The sequence below is a fragment of the Chrysemys picta genome, chromosome 17, assembly GCF_011386835.1.
Source record: "Chrysemys picta bellii isolate R12L10 chromosome 17, ASM1138683v2, whole genome shotgun sequence".
NCBI lineage: Eukaryota > Metazoa > Chordata > Testudines > Emydidae > Chrysemys > Chrysemys picta.
In genome coordinates, this window is record NC_088807.1 from 10,343,819 (window position 1) to 10,360,822 (window position 17,004).

General features: G+C 45.8%; 1 protein-coding gene across 3 annotated transcripts in view; it reads left to right on the forward strand.

Annotated features, from left to right (window-relative positions):
* The window catches only part of LOC101938270 (butyrophilin subfamily 3 member A1-like), a 28,478-nt gene extending 21,545 nt beyond the window's left edge, over positions 1-6,933 (forward strand). For all 3 annotated transcript variants that reach the window (XM_065570782.1, XM_065570781.1, XM_065570783.1), the window contains exons 9-11: positions 1,321-1,341; positions 3,526-3,552; positions 4,284-6,933. In XM_065570782.1, coding sequence (XP_065426854.1) covers positions 1,321-1,341; positions 3,526-3,552; positions 4,284-5,419 — 1,184 coding nt within the window. In that variant the 3' untranslated portion in view covers positions 5,420-6,933. The remainder of the gene's footprint in view (positions 1-1,320; positions 1,342-3,525; positions 3,553-4,283) is intronic.
* The last annotated feature ends 10,071 nt before the right edge of the window (positions 6,934-17,004 follow it).

Here is a 17,004-nt window from a genome sequence, read left to right on the forward strand (position 1 = left end):
GGTAACCAGATATCCCAATTTTATAGGAACAGTCCTAATATTCATGTCTTTGTCTTATATAGGTGCCTATTACTCCCCATCCTCTGTCCTGATTTTTCACACTTGCTATCTGGGCACCCTAGCTAATACACCTGCCTTGTATCACTCTCTTACTGCTGTCCAGCCTGACTTTTACTGTAATTTTCTGTATGTAGGAAATTCCTATTTGTATTAAAATACATGTTATTAATTGATAAACAATTTATAGTCATGTAAAGGGAGTCCGTATTTTAAAGTTAGAGCACTGGAAGAAGAGCAACGGTTTAGCCTTTGGCTTCAATTCTGCATTTCCTGATTTTAAGTGCCTGATTTCTCAATCTCACCATAGCAATCATGATATTGATATTTGTACTGAATATTTTATATAACTTGCATATAATTATGGCTCCCCTCACTCTAGCATCAGGGTGCTTTTAAGTAAATACAAAATATCTTCTGTCCCTTTATCTGTCCATTTATAATAAACCAATTTACAATAAACCTGGCTCTGAGGAAAATAGCAGTAAATATTGTCAAGTGCAAAATTAGCTACTGAGTAAATTTAACATTTTTTGAGCCAAAGGCATTGCTTTTACCACTATTACCCTGGGTGATTTGTCTAAATCTGGTAGATTCTCCCCAGATCACCTATTGGAGGAAGGTCCCTCGCTCCTAACAGAAAAATAATCTGGGAAATAGCCTAGCTCACAGCATAGCCACAAAAAATTCAGGGAAAAATATGACTGTCCCCCTCCCCTTGGAGAGGAACAGAATTTAAGGGAGACTGTCAGACTCCAGAAGTTCAAACGGGAAAACCAAAAGCAGTGGTGCTCTTCTGAGCTCCAGCCACTTGGAGCAAATTGATGATTTGTGTAATAACAGATAAATCTGTAGAACCAGTGAATAAACTGCATTTATTCTGGAACTCTGGGTCCCTCACCTGTGCTCTTATCACTAATCTACCTCTCCTTGGACTACATCTACAATAGCAAGACTCTGAGAAGCCAATGGAGATGAGCTACAGCAAGGATTGAAGCTTTAACTGTATATAAATAAAGCTATCATAGATTTCCCTTTCGTTTTTTCCCTGTAATGTGTTTCAAGCAGCCTTTGTCTCTTGCTCATTCCCTTGAGATTTTCAGTGAGAAGAGACAATCTAGCCCTCAGTTTGAAAATCTGTATTTGTGCTGTATGAAATCTAAATTAATTTAGTTTTATTTTTTCCTACATTTATGGAAACATCCAGTAAACTGTGCCCTTTGCTCTAATAAAAGTAAATAATACCAGATCTTTTCATTTCAGACAGAGCAGTCACAGAACTAGGTAAGTCAAGCCATTTTTTGCTTCATGTCTTTTTATATATAACATTGACACCCCAGAAGGGTCAGCAACAGGGTTTGAAGTTGGAGTTTCATGCAGGAGCATCTGCTGCCCAAGCTAAAAGGCCTAGCTCCTTAACCAAGTCTGTTATAGGTTTATCCAGTTTGAGGTGCTTAGCCAGCACTAGAGTGAGACAGAGTGCTACATAGACACAAATCCTACTCTGAGCAGAAGGAATATCTTCTCTCAGTGCTGCAGTGCTCGGAACAGAGTGGCCCAACAAGCAGGGGTCTAGACAGTCAAATGTCTCTGCCCCCAGCTTCCTGAGGAACTTTGGAGAAGGCACTCCCAGTTTCTGGATTTCAGATTCCCCATTGGGAAACAAAGACTGATATTGGTTGAGTGGAAATTCAGGGCTTTGTGGGGTGGTTATGCTTACAGATGAGATCAGTGACCCAAAGCCTAGGTAATGACCTGGTGTAATCCATTTAATTACAGAAATATACACAAGTCCTGCTGTTTCTCTGAATAGCAGTGTGAACATATAGCACACAAGCTTTTGCCAAAATCCCACACCAGACATTCCAGTTAGTCCTGTGTCTGAGAAACCACTACCCCTCAGCCTCTGCTTCCTCACCTAGGTCACAGACACAACTCCTGCTGCTTATTTACTGCAACTGCTTAAACTCACAGCCTTCTGATAGGCCTCAGCCTCTGTGTTTCCTTCTGAGGAGAGCCCATTAACCCTACTCTCACGCCCTGGCCACATGGCTTGTCAGTTCTCTTGGACATTAGTTCCTCCCTTTATATCCAGCTGTTTTGCATCACTGAAGAGTTGTTCCTACTGTTAGAAACAAAGGTTTTAGCCACCCACCCCATTTATTCTAACAATCTCCATGGTTGCAGGGTTGCCAACTTTCTAATCACACAAAACCGAACACCCTAGCCCTGTCCCTTCCCCAAGGCCACGCCCCCCACTCACTACATTCCCTCTCCCTCGGTGGCTTGCTCTCCCCCACCCTCACTCACTTTCACTGGGCTGGGGCAGGGGGTTGAGGTGTGGGAGGGGGTGAGGTCTCTAAGTGGGGGTGCGGGCTCTGGGGTGGGGCCAAAATGAGGGGTTCAGGATGCGTGTGGGGGCTCTGGGCTGGAGCAAGGGGTTGGAGTGTGGGAGAGGGTGAGGACTCCCGCTGGGGGTGTGGGCTTTGGGGTGGGGCCAGGGTGATGGGTTTGGGGTGCAGGAGGGGACTCCAGGCTGAGGGTGGGGCAGAGGGGTTCAGGGTGTGAGAGGGGGCTCTGGGCTGGGGAAGGGGGTTAGGGTGCAGGGGGGGTGAGGGCTCCATCTGGGGGTGCAGGCTCTGGGGTGAGGTCGGGGATAAGGGGTTTGGGATGCAGGAGGGGGCTCCGGGTTTGGGGGGGTTCAGGGCTAGGGCAGGGGGTTGGGGCTCAGGGTTGGAGGGGCTCACCTCTGGCAGTTCCCAATCAGCAGTGCAGTGGTGGGGGGCCTAAGACAGGCTTCCTGCCTGTCCTGACTCTGCGCTGCGCCCCGGAAGCAACCAGCAGGTCCAACCCCTAGGTGGAAGCGTGACAGGAGGCTCGGCGCAATGCTCTCACCTGCAGGCACCGCCCCCGCAGCTCCCATTGGTCATGGGTCCTAGCCAATGGGAGTGCGGAGCAGGTGCTCGGGGCAGGGAAAGCATGCGAGCCCGGTGGCCCTCCCGCCTAGAAGCTGGAGCTGCTGTCTGCTTCTGGGGTGCAGTGCGGAGCCAGGACAGGTAGGGACTAGCCTTCTTTAGCTTCGCAGCACTGCTGACTGGAATTTTAATGGCTCAGTCGGTGGTGCTGACCAGAGCCACCACGGTTCCTTTTCGACCAAACGTTCCGGTCAAAAACCAGACACCTGGTCACCCTATGTGGTTGTCTTCCCTCCAAGACTCCAATGGCAGACGGTCAGCACCTTTCACTATAACAATATTCACTTTCCTTTATACAGCACTTTGAGATCTACAGATGAAAGCAAAAATATGAGAGTTAAAGTAGTTGTAGAGCTACAGGCTAGTTCTTTCCCGTTGCAAGTATTCTCACTGGAATCAATGGGACTTTTCCTGAGTGAGGACTGGAGAAACTTGCCAAATATGAATTCTCACAGTCTTGAGTTCCATTAACTTGGTGATTCTCCTTTTGCAGATTTCAGGAGGGCTCGGAGCTACATGGGTGAGTTTAACTCTGTAATTAGACTGCCACCTTATTAGGGCTCTTTGTCCAGACCCCGAGGGAGCAGGAGATGGCAATGATATATGAAGGATTAAGGGACTTAAGGTCTAGATATGAAGGCAGGGTCTATGCTAATAGCAGATACTAACATTTGTAGGAAGTTTCTTTCTTTCTTTTTTAACTCATACAGTCAAAAAGCCGGTATTTGTACAACAATCAAATATGAGTTGTATATTTCTGTTCTTTTTAATCAAATGAGTGGGATCTATTGATAATTGTACAGCTACTTCAGCTCAGATCTAGTGCTTTTCATACACTAAAATAAAGAAAATAAGTTTAAAATATATCCCTAATGTGGGGATGCCACTATCTTGATTCAGGAAGTAAAGGCTGGAATCTAGTTTCCTATCACAAGTAAAACAGGGGGGACTTCTTACTTTAATTGTTACTTAAAATATTTGCTTTAACATTAGAAGCTCTTCCTGTTCTCCTCAAATTTTCCTTTATTAATGAGATCTGACTCACTTGTGGCTAATTGAGTTATTCTTGTCCCTCTCCCTTGGGGTTCCCTGACTGATCCATGGTTAATGGGGTTATTCTCCTGTGGGATTGGGGGAGGGGTGTCCTTGACTGAACCATGACTAATGGGGGTGTTCTAGTCCCTCTCCTGTGGTATTGAGAGTCCCTGACTGACAAGTAGCTAATGGGGTTAATTTGGTCTCTCTTCCCAGTTCCCGTCACCCTGGATCCAAGTTACAAACACTCTGAATGCACCGTGTGTGAAGATGGCAGAACAGTCCAACACAACCCCCCTTCCCCAGGGCCAACTTCCCCCTCCGGTGCCCTGATAGCTGTGGGAAGGGAGGGATTTTTGGCCAGGAAGGATCATGGTGGGGAGGGTATGGTTTGCAGGAGGTACTGGGAGGTGGAAGTAGGGAACAGCCCGGACTGGGAGCTGGGGGTGCTGAGTGAGACTGTGAGGGACAAAGTAAGGCAGGGGAGTCTGGAAAGACCCCCTGAGGAGGGGTTCTGGGCTCTGGGGAAATCCAAGGGGCAGTATCACCCACAGCAGGCTGACACTGTGATACAGAACTGGGATGAGAAGCCGACAGTGGTTGGGGTGTATCTGGATCTAGAATGGGGGAGTCTCTCCTTTTATAGTGTCCGTGCAATGGGCCTTATTCTGGAGATTCCTGTGGAAGGTTCTGATAAAGTATACCCGTTCCTCAGCCTTGGTTACACTGCAGGGGGGTACCAGGAGAAATCCCTCAGCATCTGCCCTCCCAGCGACTGGGATTTCCCTCAGAAATTACTAGTCAGTCGGTCTGTTAATCAGGGAACTCCCAAAACCCAAGGACAGCCTCCTGCCCACAACAATGGGGAAGAGGCAGGAAGCAACACAGGGCCATCTGCAACAGGAGAAACATCCCCAGCTCCTGGACAGCACCCTGCTTTTGTAGACCAGAATGTGAAAGGAAACAGCGCTTGGTCATCTATGGTCAAAAATTTCCAAAAGTCCTTCCCCTACCCAAAAAGGAGAAAGGGGGATAAAACAGAAGAAGAAGGGGGGGAAGAAACACCAAATCTCGAGATCTCAAAAGCCCACCTGCAAAAACCCCACCTGCCAAAAGCCCTCTCACAGAGTAAAAGGAATCAGAAACAGAAAAACACTCAGAACATGAATCCAGAGGAAATCTCTGAAGCTGACACTCTTGCTCTGCAGATTTCAGAGTCAGGAACTATGACAGGGGAATCAGATCCAAATGCTGACACCTTGAAAATAACCTTGCTTCAAAGAGAGTCTGGAAATGGTGACACTTCAGATGTTTCCTCCCCCTTGAATTCAAAGGAAAACTGCAGTGATTAGTGATAATGCATTTAAAACTCACACTAATTAAATAAGAAGGTGTTACTGTTAAGGTTAGGAATTTAAATACACTAAAGTCAGGAAATGCAGAAGGGAAGGTTCTTACAGTCACATCTGATCAGCTGGTGCTACCCTTATTTGGTGTGGTACTCAGTGTGAGCGGATGATAGACTGAAGCCCCTCACTTTGCAGGACCAGAGTCTGATATCCCTACTCATGTGGAATAGCACCTTATTCCAACATCAGTCCTATTGACCTCAGCATGACCACTCATGGGGTAAGGTATCATGCAGCATGAATACAGAAACAAGATTCAGGCCAGTCATAAACACTGTGTGACTGCTAGTGCACAAATGCATATTTTACAGGAAAAGTGAGCCTCTACCTTTGGGAAATTTGCCCAAAATGTTACACTTGGATTGTGTGTATAATCTTCCTGTTTATCACACATAAAACAAAAAGAAAGAAAATGCCAGTGCTATGTTGCATTCAGCTATGAAACTGTAAAGCCTTTGGCTTTCTGTGTACTGGGGGTAAAAATTTCAAAAGTGCCTAGGTGAGTTAGGATCCTAAGTCCCTTTTCAGAAGTGACTTAGGCACTTGGGCTCAGATCTTCAAAGCTATTTAGGCACTTAGCTCCCATTGAAATCAAGTGTAGCCAGATCCTTAGGCTCCCAAAAGTCTATTACTTTTGAAAAGGGGACTTACTCTACTAAATCATTTAGGGTCAGATTTTTAAAGATATTTAGGTGCCTACCTCCCATTTCAATAAACACCATTAAAAATCTGACCCTTTTGAAATGTTTTCACTATACCTTTAATGTTTAAGAACATGCCTTGCATACTGAGTTGAGTAGCTGTTTTGTAGAGGGTCCTGGCAGCTAATACCCAAGGAGACCTCTGCACGCTTGCACACACACATACACACACACACACACACACAGTGCTCTCAAAGATACATTACTTTTGTTTTCTCTTCTTGTTGTTTTCTTTAATCAAAAACACCCTGGAGGTGTTTGTGGTTTTTTTTGTGTGTGTGTGTGGAAACATTCAGGCAATGAGGATGGGAATGTAAAGCACAAGGAAGAGCTCAGAGAAAGTGAGGAAGCCATGAAAAAATATCCTAAATAGAAACAAAAGAGAAAAAGAACATAATGGAAATATAGAGCCTGCAGGTTAACGAAGTAAAGGCAATATCTGAAATATATGTTCATAGGCTTGGTCAGTATTTTCACGTAAATATTATCAATATGTTCCAGAAACAAACTTCTAGCTAGAAAAGGATATAAATGGGATAGAAATAAATAAATAATCTAAAGCAAAGATAAAGAAAAAAAACTTGGGGGGTGGGGAAAGAGTCTGTTGCCTTTATTGTATTGTGGTATTGTAATCAAAAGAGTAAGGTTTAATTTGATGGTTTTATCGTTTCTACATTAAATATGAAGAATATGGTTTGGTTTACAAAGTTTTCCTTTTTTATTTTCAGTGTTCTAATAAAAATATAGTTGATGTGGTCAGGTTTATTTTCATGCTATTTTTAACTGAAGCTCGGGTACAAAATCTATATATTTCAACTGAAAATTAAATTAAAACTCACCACCACCATCAAAAACCCCCTCACTTTGGGTTTGACTTCACCAGGATAAAAAGCATGTTTTTAAACTTCTGTTAGCTCCCTGTGTTAAAACCCCAGTGTAGACAAGGCAATTTGTATTTTAACATGTTAGCTGGCAGGGGTTGACCCTAGGGGGAAGCCCCAGCTTTATTTTGATGGGTTTAACATGTTTTAAAGGCACATGGTCCTGTGTAGACTAAATTTTTAAAATGGGTTAGTGCTGTGTCTTTGATGTCTACACCACATTAATAATATGCAAAAATCACAGGGACTCAACTCAGTTCCATATAACCATGTTTATTAACTGTTTACAGATATACACACCTAGCTGCTTATGTCTGCTGCTGCTCTGGCAAGATTCTGGTGGCTATAGCAATAGAAAACAGGGAGATCAGCTAGTGGGCTATTTAAAGGGATATTACTTAATTTCTATACACTACATCCTCCTGCACCTTCAGCGTGACAGGCATATAAAAATATATATACAAATGTACTGCTTTGAAAACTATGATTAGTGATACACAACAGGCTAGTAATTCAGTCTGAGAGGTGGTTTATGACTTCTATCTGGATAGCATCTCATAGGCATCACAGCAGGATCTGGGACATCATCTGTAATTTCTGGAGTAGCTGTGTCTACAACTCCCTGCTGTATAGCCTGAAGGTTATTTGTAGTAGGAAAAGGGCCAGGATGCTCACAGCTGCTATCACTAGTCACTGTCTGTGGCTGTATTGTAGGCTTGTTGTTTTCAACAGGCATCACTGCTGTAGAACTGCCATATGTAACCACCTGAATATGAGTTCTCAGTGCAATGCTGTGACACAAAGGACAATGCAACCCTTGGATGCAGGGCCGGCTCTAGCTTTTTTGCTGCCCCAAGCAGCAAAAAAAAGCGCCGCCCCCGAGCCTCCCAGCCGAGCACCGCCCCCCCCCAGCCGAGCACTGCGCTGCCCCCCCGCCGAGCGCCGCCAGAACCCCCCCCAGAGCACCGCCCCCCCGCGCCACCCCCCCGCCGAGCGCCGGAGGCCGCCCCTCCCCCCCCCGCGCCGAGTGCCGCCGGAACACCCCCTCGCCGAGCGCCGCATGCCGGAGCCCGCCCCCCCGTGCCGAGCGCCACCGGAAAGCCCCCCCGCGCCGCCAGAGCCCGCCCCCCGCCAACTGCTGCGCTGCCGGAGCGCACCCCCATCCCCGCGGAATGCCGCGCCACGCTCCCCCTGCCGCCCCTTACCAGGTGCCGCCCCAAGCATGTGCTTGGGTGCCTGGTACCTGGAGCCGGCCCTGCTTGGATGTATATTAAGGGGAATATCAAGCGGAAATAGGGATTTTGCTTTCATAGACAGCCTTGATAATATCGCTACTAGAATACAGTGTCCAATTCTGGTGTCCACACTTCAAGAAGGATGTGGAAATACTGGAGAGTGGTCAAAGGAGGAGCCATAAAAATGATCCGGGGCCAGGAACACAAGCCTTATGACATGAGAGTCAAGGAGCTCAAACTATTCTGCTTATCAAAGAGAAAGATGAGAAGTGACTTGATCACTGTGTCTAGGTCCTGACACATGGAAAAGAGATCTGAGAACAGAAAGCTTTTTCACCACACCAACAGAGGCAGAACACAAGCCCATGGCTGGAAAGTGAAACTAGACAAACTCACCCTTGAAATATGATACAATTTTCTAGCACTGGCTGTGATTAAACATTGTAGCAGCTTCCCAAAAGAAGTGGATTCACTATAGCTTGGAGTCTTTAAAACAGGATTAGATATTTAAAAGATCCACTGTAATTCATCTGCTGGGAGAAATTCTGCAGCCCCTGTAGGCAGGAGGTCGGGCTGCATGGTCCTGGTGATCCCTTCTGGATTTGGAGTCTGTGAATCCATTCATACCCTTCTGTCATGGGCCATGGGGAGAACAGGAACCTCTACAATGCCTTCAACATGCTCAAAACACTGCAGCTCTGCACTGTGACAAAGACTATTATCAAATCTCAGGCTTCAGTGCTCTAGCTGATTGCCTGCAAGGGTAAGAAAGGATTCCCTCCTCCCCAGAGCACAGTTGGCTAGATGTGTTCTGGATTTTTGTTTTGTTTGGGAATTTTTTTTGTTTGCTTGCTTTTAACTTCCTCAGAATCATCAGAGATTGGCCACTACTGAAGATGGGACACTGGACAGGATGGGCAGTGCTCTGAGATGGCACAGGGTATCCTCTTTCTAGATGTCTGGTTCACGTATCTTGCTCACATGCTCAGGGTCACCAAATTTGGGCGGTCAGGAAGAAATTTCTCCCACCACCACCTAAAACTGGGATTTTTTTCACCTTCCTCTGCAACATGTGGCATGGGTCTCGAGATTATCTGTATATATCTCACCTAATCCATTTCATGCCATCACGGGGTCTTTGGGCATTGATGCATGTTGGTCTCTCCTGTCCTCTGCCTGTGGAACACAGCAGTTTACTCCCATGAGGACTGAAAGGCTAAAGCATTAGCTAAAGTCTTTTGGCTCAGTGCAGAGCTGGAAACTTCCAAGGATGCAACAGAGCTTGTTTAGGTATGGATTGCATTTGCTGACCACCTTTAAATTCTTTGCCATTTCCTCTGTTTATGCCTCAATCCCTGGCCACCACACACAGCTCCTGGAAAGGACTTTCATTTTACATAATACGCACTAATCAGTGACTGTAACAGGGCCCCTAGCACCACTCTGGGCATTGGGGTCAGCACTGACTGAGAGGAGGATGTCCCCTACTGAGCCCCTGCCCTGCTCCCTGCAGCACAGACCCCCTAGCACTCCACTGGGAATTACAGATGACATTGCATTGCAGATAAAGTTTGCAGATGACACAAAAATGGGGGGAGTGAGAAATAATGAAGCGGACACATCACTGATTCACAGCAATCTGGATCTCTTGATAAACTGGACACAAGGAAACAATGTGCATTTAAATATGTCTACATGTAAATGTATCCATCTAGGAACAAACAATGCAGGCCTTACTTACAGGATGGAGGACTCTAACCTGGGAAGCAGTGACTCTGAAAAAGATGTGGGGGTCATGGTGGATAATCAGCTGAACATGAGCTCCCAGTGTGATGCTGTGGCCAGAAGAGCTAATATGATCCTGGGATGCATAGATTCATAGATTCTAGGACTGGAAGGGACCTTGAGAGGTCATTGAGTCCAGTCCCCTGCCCTCATGGCAGGACCAAATACTGTTTAGACCATCCCTGATAGACATTTATCTAACCTACTCTTAAATATCTCCAGAGATGGAGATTCCACAACCTCTCTAGGAAATTTATTCCAGTGCTTAACCACCCTGACAGTTAGGAACTTATTCCTAATGTCCAACCTAGACCTCCCTTGCTGCAGTTTAAGCCCATTGCTTCTTGCTCTATCCTTAGAGGCTAAGGTGAACAAGTTTTCTCCCTCCTCCTTATGACACCCTTTTAAATACCTGAAAACTGCTATCATGTCCCCTCTCAGTCTTCTCTTTTCCAAACTAAACAAACCCAATTCTTTCAGCCTTCCTTCATAGGTCATGTTCTCAAGACCTCTAATCATTCTTGTTGGTCTTCTCTGGAACCTATCCAGTTTCTCCATATCTTTCTTGAAATGCGGTGCCCAGAACTGGACACAATACTCCAGTTGAGGCCTAACCAGTGCAGAAGAGAGCGGAAGAATGACTTCTCGTGTCTTGCTCACAACACACCTGTTAATACATCCCAGAATCATGTTTGCTTTTTTGCAACAGCATCACACTGTTGACTCATATTTAGCTTGTGGTCCACTATAACCCCTAGATCCCTTTCTGCCATACTCTTTCCTAGACAGTCTCTTCCCATTCTGTATCTGTGAAACTGATTGTTCCTTCCTAAGTGGAGCACTTTGCATTTGTCTTTGTTGAACTTCATTCTGTTTACCTCAGACCATTTCTCCAATTTGTCCAGATCATTTTGAATTATGACCCTATCCTCCAAAGCAGTTGCAATCCCTCCCAATTTGGTATCATCTGCAAACATAATAAGCATACTTTCTATGCCAATATCTAAGTCGTTGATGAAGATATTGAACAGAGCCGGTCCCAAAACAGACCCCTGCAGAACCCCCCTTGTTATACCTTTCCAGCAGGGTTGGGAACCATTAATAACTACTCTCTGAGTACAGTTATCCAGCCAGTTATGCATCCACCTTATAGTAGCCCCATCTAAGTTGTATTTGCCTAGTTTATTGATAAGAATATAATGTGAGACCGTATCAAATGCCTTACTAAAGTCTAGGTATACCACATCCACCACTTCTCCCTTATTCACAAGACTCGTTATCCTATCAAAGAAAGCTATCAGATTGGTTTGACCCGACTTGTTCTTTACAAATCCATGCTGGCTATCCCCTATCACCTTACCACTTTCCAAGTGTTTGCAGATGATTTCCTTAATTATTTGCTCCATTATCTTCCCTGGCACAGAAGTTAAACTAACTGGTCTGTAGTTTCCTGGGTTGTTTTTATTTCCCTTTTTATAGATGGGACTATATTTGCCCTTTTCCAGTCTTCTGGAATCTCTCCCATCTCCCATGATTTTCCAAAGATAATAGCTAGAGGCTCAGATACCTGCTCTATTAGCTCCTTGAGTATTCTAGGATGCATTTCATCAGGCCTTGGTGACTTGCAAGCATATAACTTTTCTGAGTGATTTTTAACTTGTTCTATTTTTATTTTATCTGCTAAACCTACCCCCTTTCCATTAGCATTCACTATGTTAGGCATTCCTTCAGACTTCTCCGTGAAGACCGAAACAAAGAAGTCATTAAGCATCTCTGCCATTTCCAAGTTTCCTGTTACTGTTTCTCCCTCTTTACTGAGCAGTGGGCCTACCCTGTCTTTGGTCTTCCTCTTGCTTCTAATGTATTGATAAAAAGTCTTCTTGTTTCCCTTTATTCCTGTAGCTAGTTTGAGCTCATTTTGTGCCTTTGCCTTTCTAATCTTGCCCCTGCATTCCTGTGTTGTTTGCCTATATTCATCCTTTGTAATCTGTCCTAGTTTCCATTTTTTATATGACTTCTTTTTATTTTTTAGATCATGCAAGATCTCATGGTTAAGCCAAGGTGGTCTTTTGCCACATTTTCTATCTTTCCTAACCAGCGGAATAGCTTGCTTTTGGGCCCTTAATAGTGTCCCTTTGAAAAACTGCCAACTCTCCTCAGTTGTTTTTCCCCTCAGTCTTGATTCCCATGGGACCTTACCTATCAGCTCTCTGAGCTTCCCAAAATCTGCCTTCCTGAAATCCATTGTCTCTATTTTGCTGTTCTCCCTTCTACCCTTCCTTAGAATTGCAAACTCTATGATTTCATGAGCACTTTCACCCAGGCTGCCTTCTACTTTCACATTCTCAACGAGTTCCTCCCTATTTGTTAAAATCAAGTCTAGAACAGCTTCCCCCCTAGTAGCTTTTTCCACCTTCTGAAATAAAAAGTTGTCTCCAATGCAGTCCAAGAATTTGTTGGATAGTCTGTTCCCCGCTGTGTTATTTTCCCAACATATATCCGGATAGTTGAAGTCCCCCATCACCACCAAATCTTGGGCTTTGGATGATTTTGTTAGTTGCTTGAAAAAAGCCTCATCCACCTCTTCCACCTGGTTAGGTGGCCTGTAGTAGACGCCTAGCATGACATCTCCCTTGTTTTTTGCCCCTTTAAGCCTAACCCAGAGACTCTCAACACTTCCGTCTCCTATGTCCATCTCTACCTCAGTCCAAGTGTGTACATTTTTAATATATAAGGCAACACCTCCTCCCTTTTTCCCCTGTCTATCCTTCCTGAGCAAGCTGTACCCATCCACACCAACATTCCAATCATGTGTATTATCCCACCAAGTTTCAGTGATGCCAACAATGTCATAGTTGTATTTATTTATTAGCACTTCCAGTTCTTCCTGCTTATTCCCCATACTTCTCGCATTTGTATATAGGCATCTAAGATACTGGTTTGATCTTTCCTCCCAGTTTTGTCCTGACTCTTTCTCTCTGCCAATATAGCCCACACTCCCTCTCGTTTCCGACTCATTTCCCCGGTCTCCATGTTCCCCACTTACCTGTGGGCTTTGCTCACCTGTCCCCGTCGAACCTAGTTTAAAGCCCTCCTCACTAGGTTAGCCAGTCTGTGTCCGAACAGGGTCTTTCCTCTCCTCGAAAGGTGAACGCCATCTCTGCCTAGCAGTCCTTCCTCGAATAGCATCCCGTGGTCTAGGAAGCCAAAGCCCTCCTGGCGACACCATCTTCGCAGCCAGGCATTCACCTCCATGATGCATCTGTCTCTGCCCGGGCCCCTACCTTTGACAGGAAGAATTGAAGAGAATACCACCTGCGCTCCAAACTCCTTCACCCGTACTCCCAGAGCCCTGTAGTCACTCTTGATCCACTCAGTGTCACACCACGCAGTATCATTTGTGCCCACATGGATGAGTAGCATGGGGTAGTAGTCAGAGGGCCGGATAATCCTCGACAATGCCTCCGTAACGTCTCGGATACGGGCCCCCGGCAGGCAGCATACCTCCCGAGATGAAATGTCAGGGCGACAGATGGGCGCCTCCGTCCCCCTCAGCAGAGAGTCTCCGACCACCACTACCCTACGTTTCCTATTCGCAGTGGTGGCAGCAGACTTTCCAGCCTTAGGGGTACGAGGTTTCTCCTCCTTTACTGTAGGGAGTGATTCCTTCTTTCCTGTATCAAGAAGAGCATAACAGTTACCTATAACCACGGCAGGAGGGTTCGGAGCAAGGGTGGAGCACTGCCTGCTGCCAGAAGTAACCAGCTGCCAGTGTCCACCCTGAGCCATCTCCTCCTCCACCAGTGGTGTATCAGCAGTCCTTTGTACTGGGACAGCTACCTCAGCTGTCTCCACATGGACACCGTCGAGGAATTGCTCGTGGATACGGATGCTCCTCAACCTAGCCACCTCCTCCTGTAGCTCTCCCACCTGCTGCCTGAGAGATTCCACCAGCAGGCACCTCTCACATTGGATGGTCCCCCCAGCCTGGATATCAGTAAGTGGAAATTGCAAGTTACAGTCTTTGCAAAACCACACCAGGATCTGGGTAGAGGCATCCATGCTCAGGCGCTCTGTCTGGCTACAGGCACAGGTGGAGGAGACAGCAGCAGTGCTGGCACAGGTGTTGCGGGTCTTCCTAACCATCGTAAGCCTCCCTCTGTCAAACTCCAGTCTGCAGCCCCCTGTCAGCTGAAAGGGTTGTTTAAGCAAAAGGTTAGAATGTAGTTGCTTTATAGGTATTAAGGGGAATCAAGAGAAAACAGATGGAACCGGCAAGGGACCCTCGCCCCCTTCCTGCTCCCCTTCCAAACTCCCTTGCGAAACTCCCTGTTAGCAGCCCCTGGTCTCCTATGTCCATTTCCACCTCAGTCCAAGTGTGTACATTTTTAATATATAAGGAAACACCTCCTCCCTTTTTCCCCTGTCCATCTTTCCTGAGCAAGCCGTACCCATCCACACCAACATTCCAATCATGTGTATTATCCCACCAGGGGTGAAAGTAACTTAAAGGACTTACCTGTACACTGGAGTCCTGAGCGGGGGTGTGGCCTCAACTGGAAGAGGTGGGGCCTTTCACGATTCAAAGGCCCTGGGGCTCAGGCTGTGGCTGGGAGCCTCAGGGCCTTTAAATCATCCTGGAGCTGCCAGCTGCAGAGGCGGCTGGGAGCCCCAGGGCTCTGGAGTGAATTAAAGGGCCTGGGGCTCCCCGCAGCGGCCGGAGCACCAGGCCCATTAAATCCCTGCCCGAGCCCAGCTGCCAGAGCTCCGGCGGGGATTTAAAGGGCCCAGGACTCCCTGCAGTGGCTGGAGTCCCGGGTCCTTTAAATCCCCGCCCGAGCCCTACTGCCAGAGCTCCAGCGGCACTTTAAAGGGCCCGGTGCTCCCCACAGCGGCTGGAGCCCTGGGCCCTTTAAATCACCACCGTGGAAGCTGGTCCAGTCTGGGACGGCAGATTGCTCTTGCCGGTATGCCGTACCAGCTTACTTTCACCTCTCTATCCCACCAAGTTTCGGTGATGCCAATCAATGTCATAGTTGTATTTATTTATTAGCACTTCCAGTTCATCCTGCTTATTACCCATACTTCTCGCATTTGTATATAGGCAGCTAAGACACTGATTTTATCTTGCCTCCCAGTTTTGCCCTGACCCTCCTTTTTCTCTGCCATAAACAGGGGAATCTTGAGTAGAAGCAGAGAGGTTATTTTACCTCTGCATTTGGCACTGATGTGACCTTTGCAGGAATCCTGTGTCCAGTTCTGGTGCCCACAATTCAAGAAGGATGTTGACAAATTGGAGAGGGTCTAGAGCAGAGCCACAAGAATGAGTAAAGGATTAGGACGGTGGTTCTCAACCAGGGTATGCATATCCTTGGGGTCTTCCAGAGGGTACATCAACTCATCTTGATATTTGCCAAGTTTTACAACAGGCTGCATAAAAAGCACTAGCGAACTCAGCACGAACTAAAATTTCATACAGACAATGACTTGTTTATACTGCTCTATATACTACACACCAAAATGTAAGTAGAATATATATATTCCAGTTGATTTTATAATTATATGGTAAAAATGAGAAATCAGGCAATTTTTCAGTAATAGTTTACTATAACACTTTTGTACTTTTATGTCTGAATTTGTATGGTGAAACTTGGGGGTACGCAAGACAAATCAGACTCCTGAAAGGGGTACAGTAGTCCGGAAAGGTTGAGAGCCAAGGGATTAGAAAATCTGCCTTATAGTGATAGGCTCAAGGAGCTAAATCTATTTAGATTAACAAAGAGAAGATTAAGGGATGACTTGATTACCATCTAAAAGTACCTACATGGGGAACAAATATTTAATAATAGATCTTCCTGACCCCATGGAGGTTTCTGTCTGAGCTTTCTGCTCACAAAGGAGACACCACTGTGTTGACATGTGCAGTCCCTGCTGACACACCAATAAAACACATCTTCCCTAACAATGGGGAGAGGGTTCCTTTCTAGACAAATAAGAAAAACAATTCCATTCATCACCTACACCAAATTACATGCACATGGAGCTTCCTGGCATTTTTCTGCCAGCATCAGCATAAGGACAAAATAACCAAGTGAAAAATTCTCTCCCAAATGCACCCCATATCTGAGGTTATATCTACACTGTGAGCTAGGGATGTGATTCCCCAGCTCTCATACACATTGTCGCGCTGCTCAGTGAGAGGCAGCATCAGTATAAATAGCAGTATAGCTGCAGTAACAGGGGCAGCAGCTGTGAGTGAGCACAGTTTAGCCATGCCGAGTAGGTACCCACTGATTTCAGGAGTGTTTGTACACTGTCTGGGCTACCACGGCTACATAGTTATTTATACTCATGCTAGCTGTCATCGAGCTACTATGAGCTGGGAAATCACATCCTTGACTTGTAGGGGCTCATTCACCTGCATATCTACCAGCGTGATATATGTCATCATGTGCCAGCAATGCCCCTCTGCCATATACATTGGCCAAACTGGACAGTCTCTAGGCAAAAGAATAACTGGACACAAATCTGACATCAGGAATCATAACATTCAAAAACCAGTGGAAGAACACTTCAACCTCTGTAACCATTCAGTGACAGACTTGAAGGTGGCAATTTTGCAACAAAAAAACTTCAAAAACATTGCAAAGAGAGACTACTGAACTTGAATTAATATGCAAATTAGATACAATTAACTTCCATCTAAACAGAGACTGGTAATGGTTGGGTCATTACACTAATTGAATCTATTTCCTCATGTTAAGTATCCTCACACCTTCTATGGGTCATCTCGATTATCACTTCAAAAGGTTTTTTTCTCCTGCTGATGATAACTCATCTCAATTGACTGGCCTCTTACAGTTGGTATGCGTACTTCCACCTTTTCATGTTCTCTGTATGTATAAATATCTTCTTTCTGTGTGTTC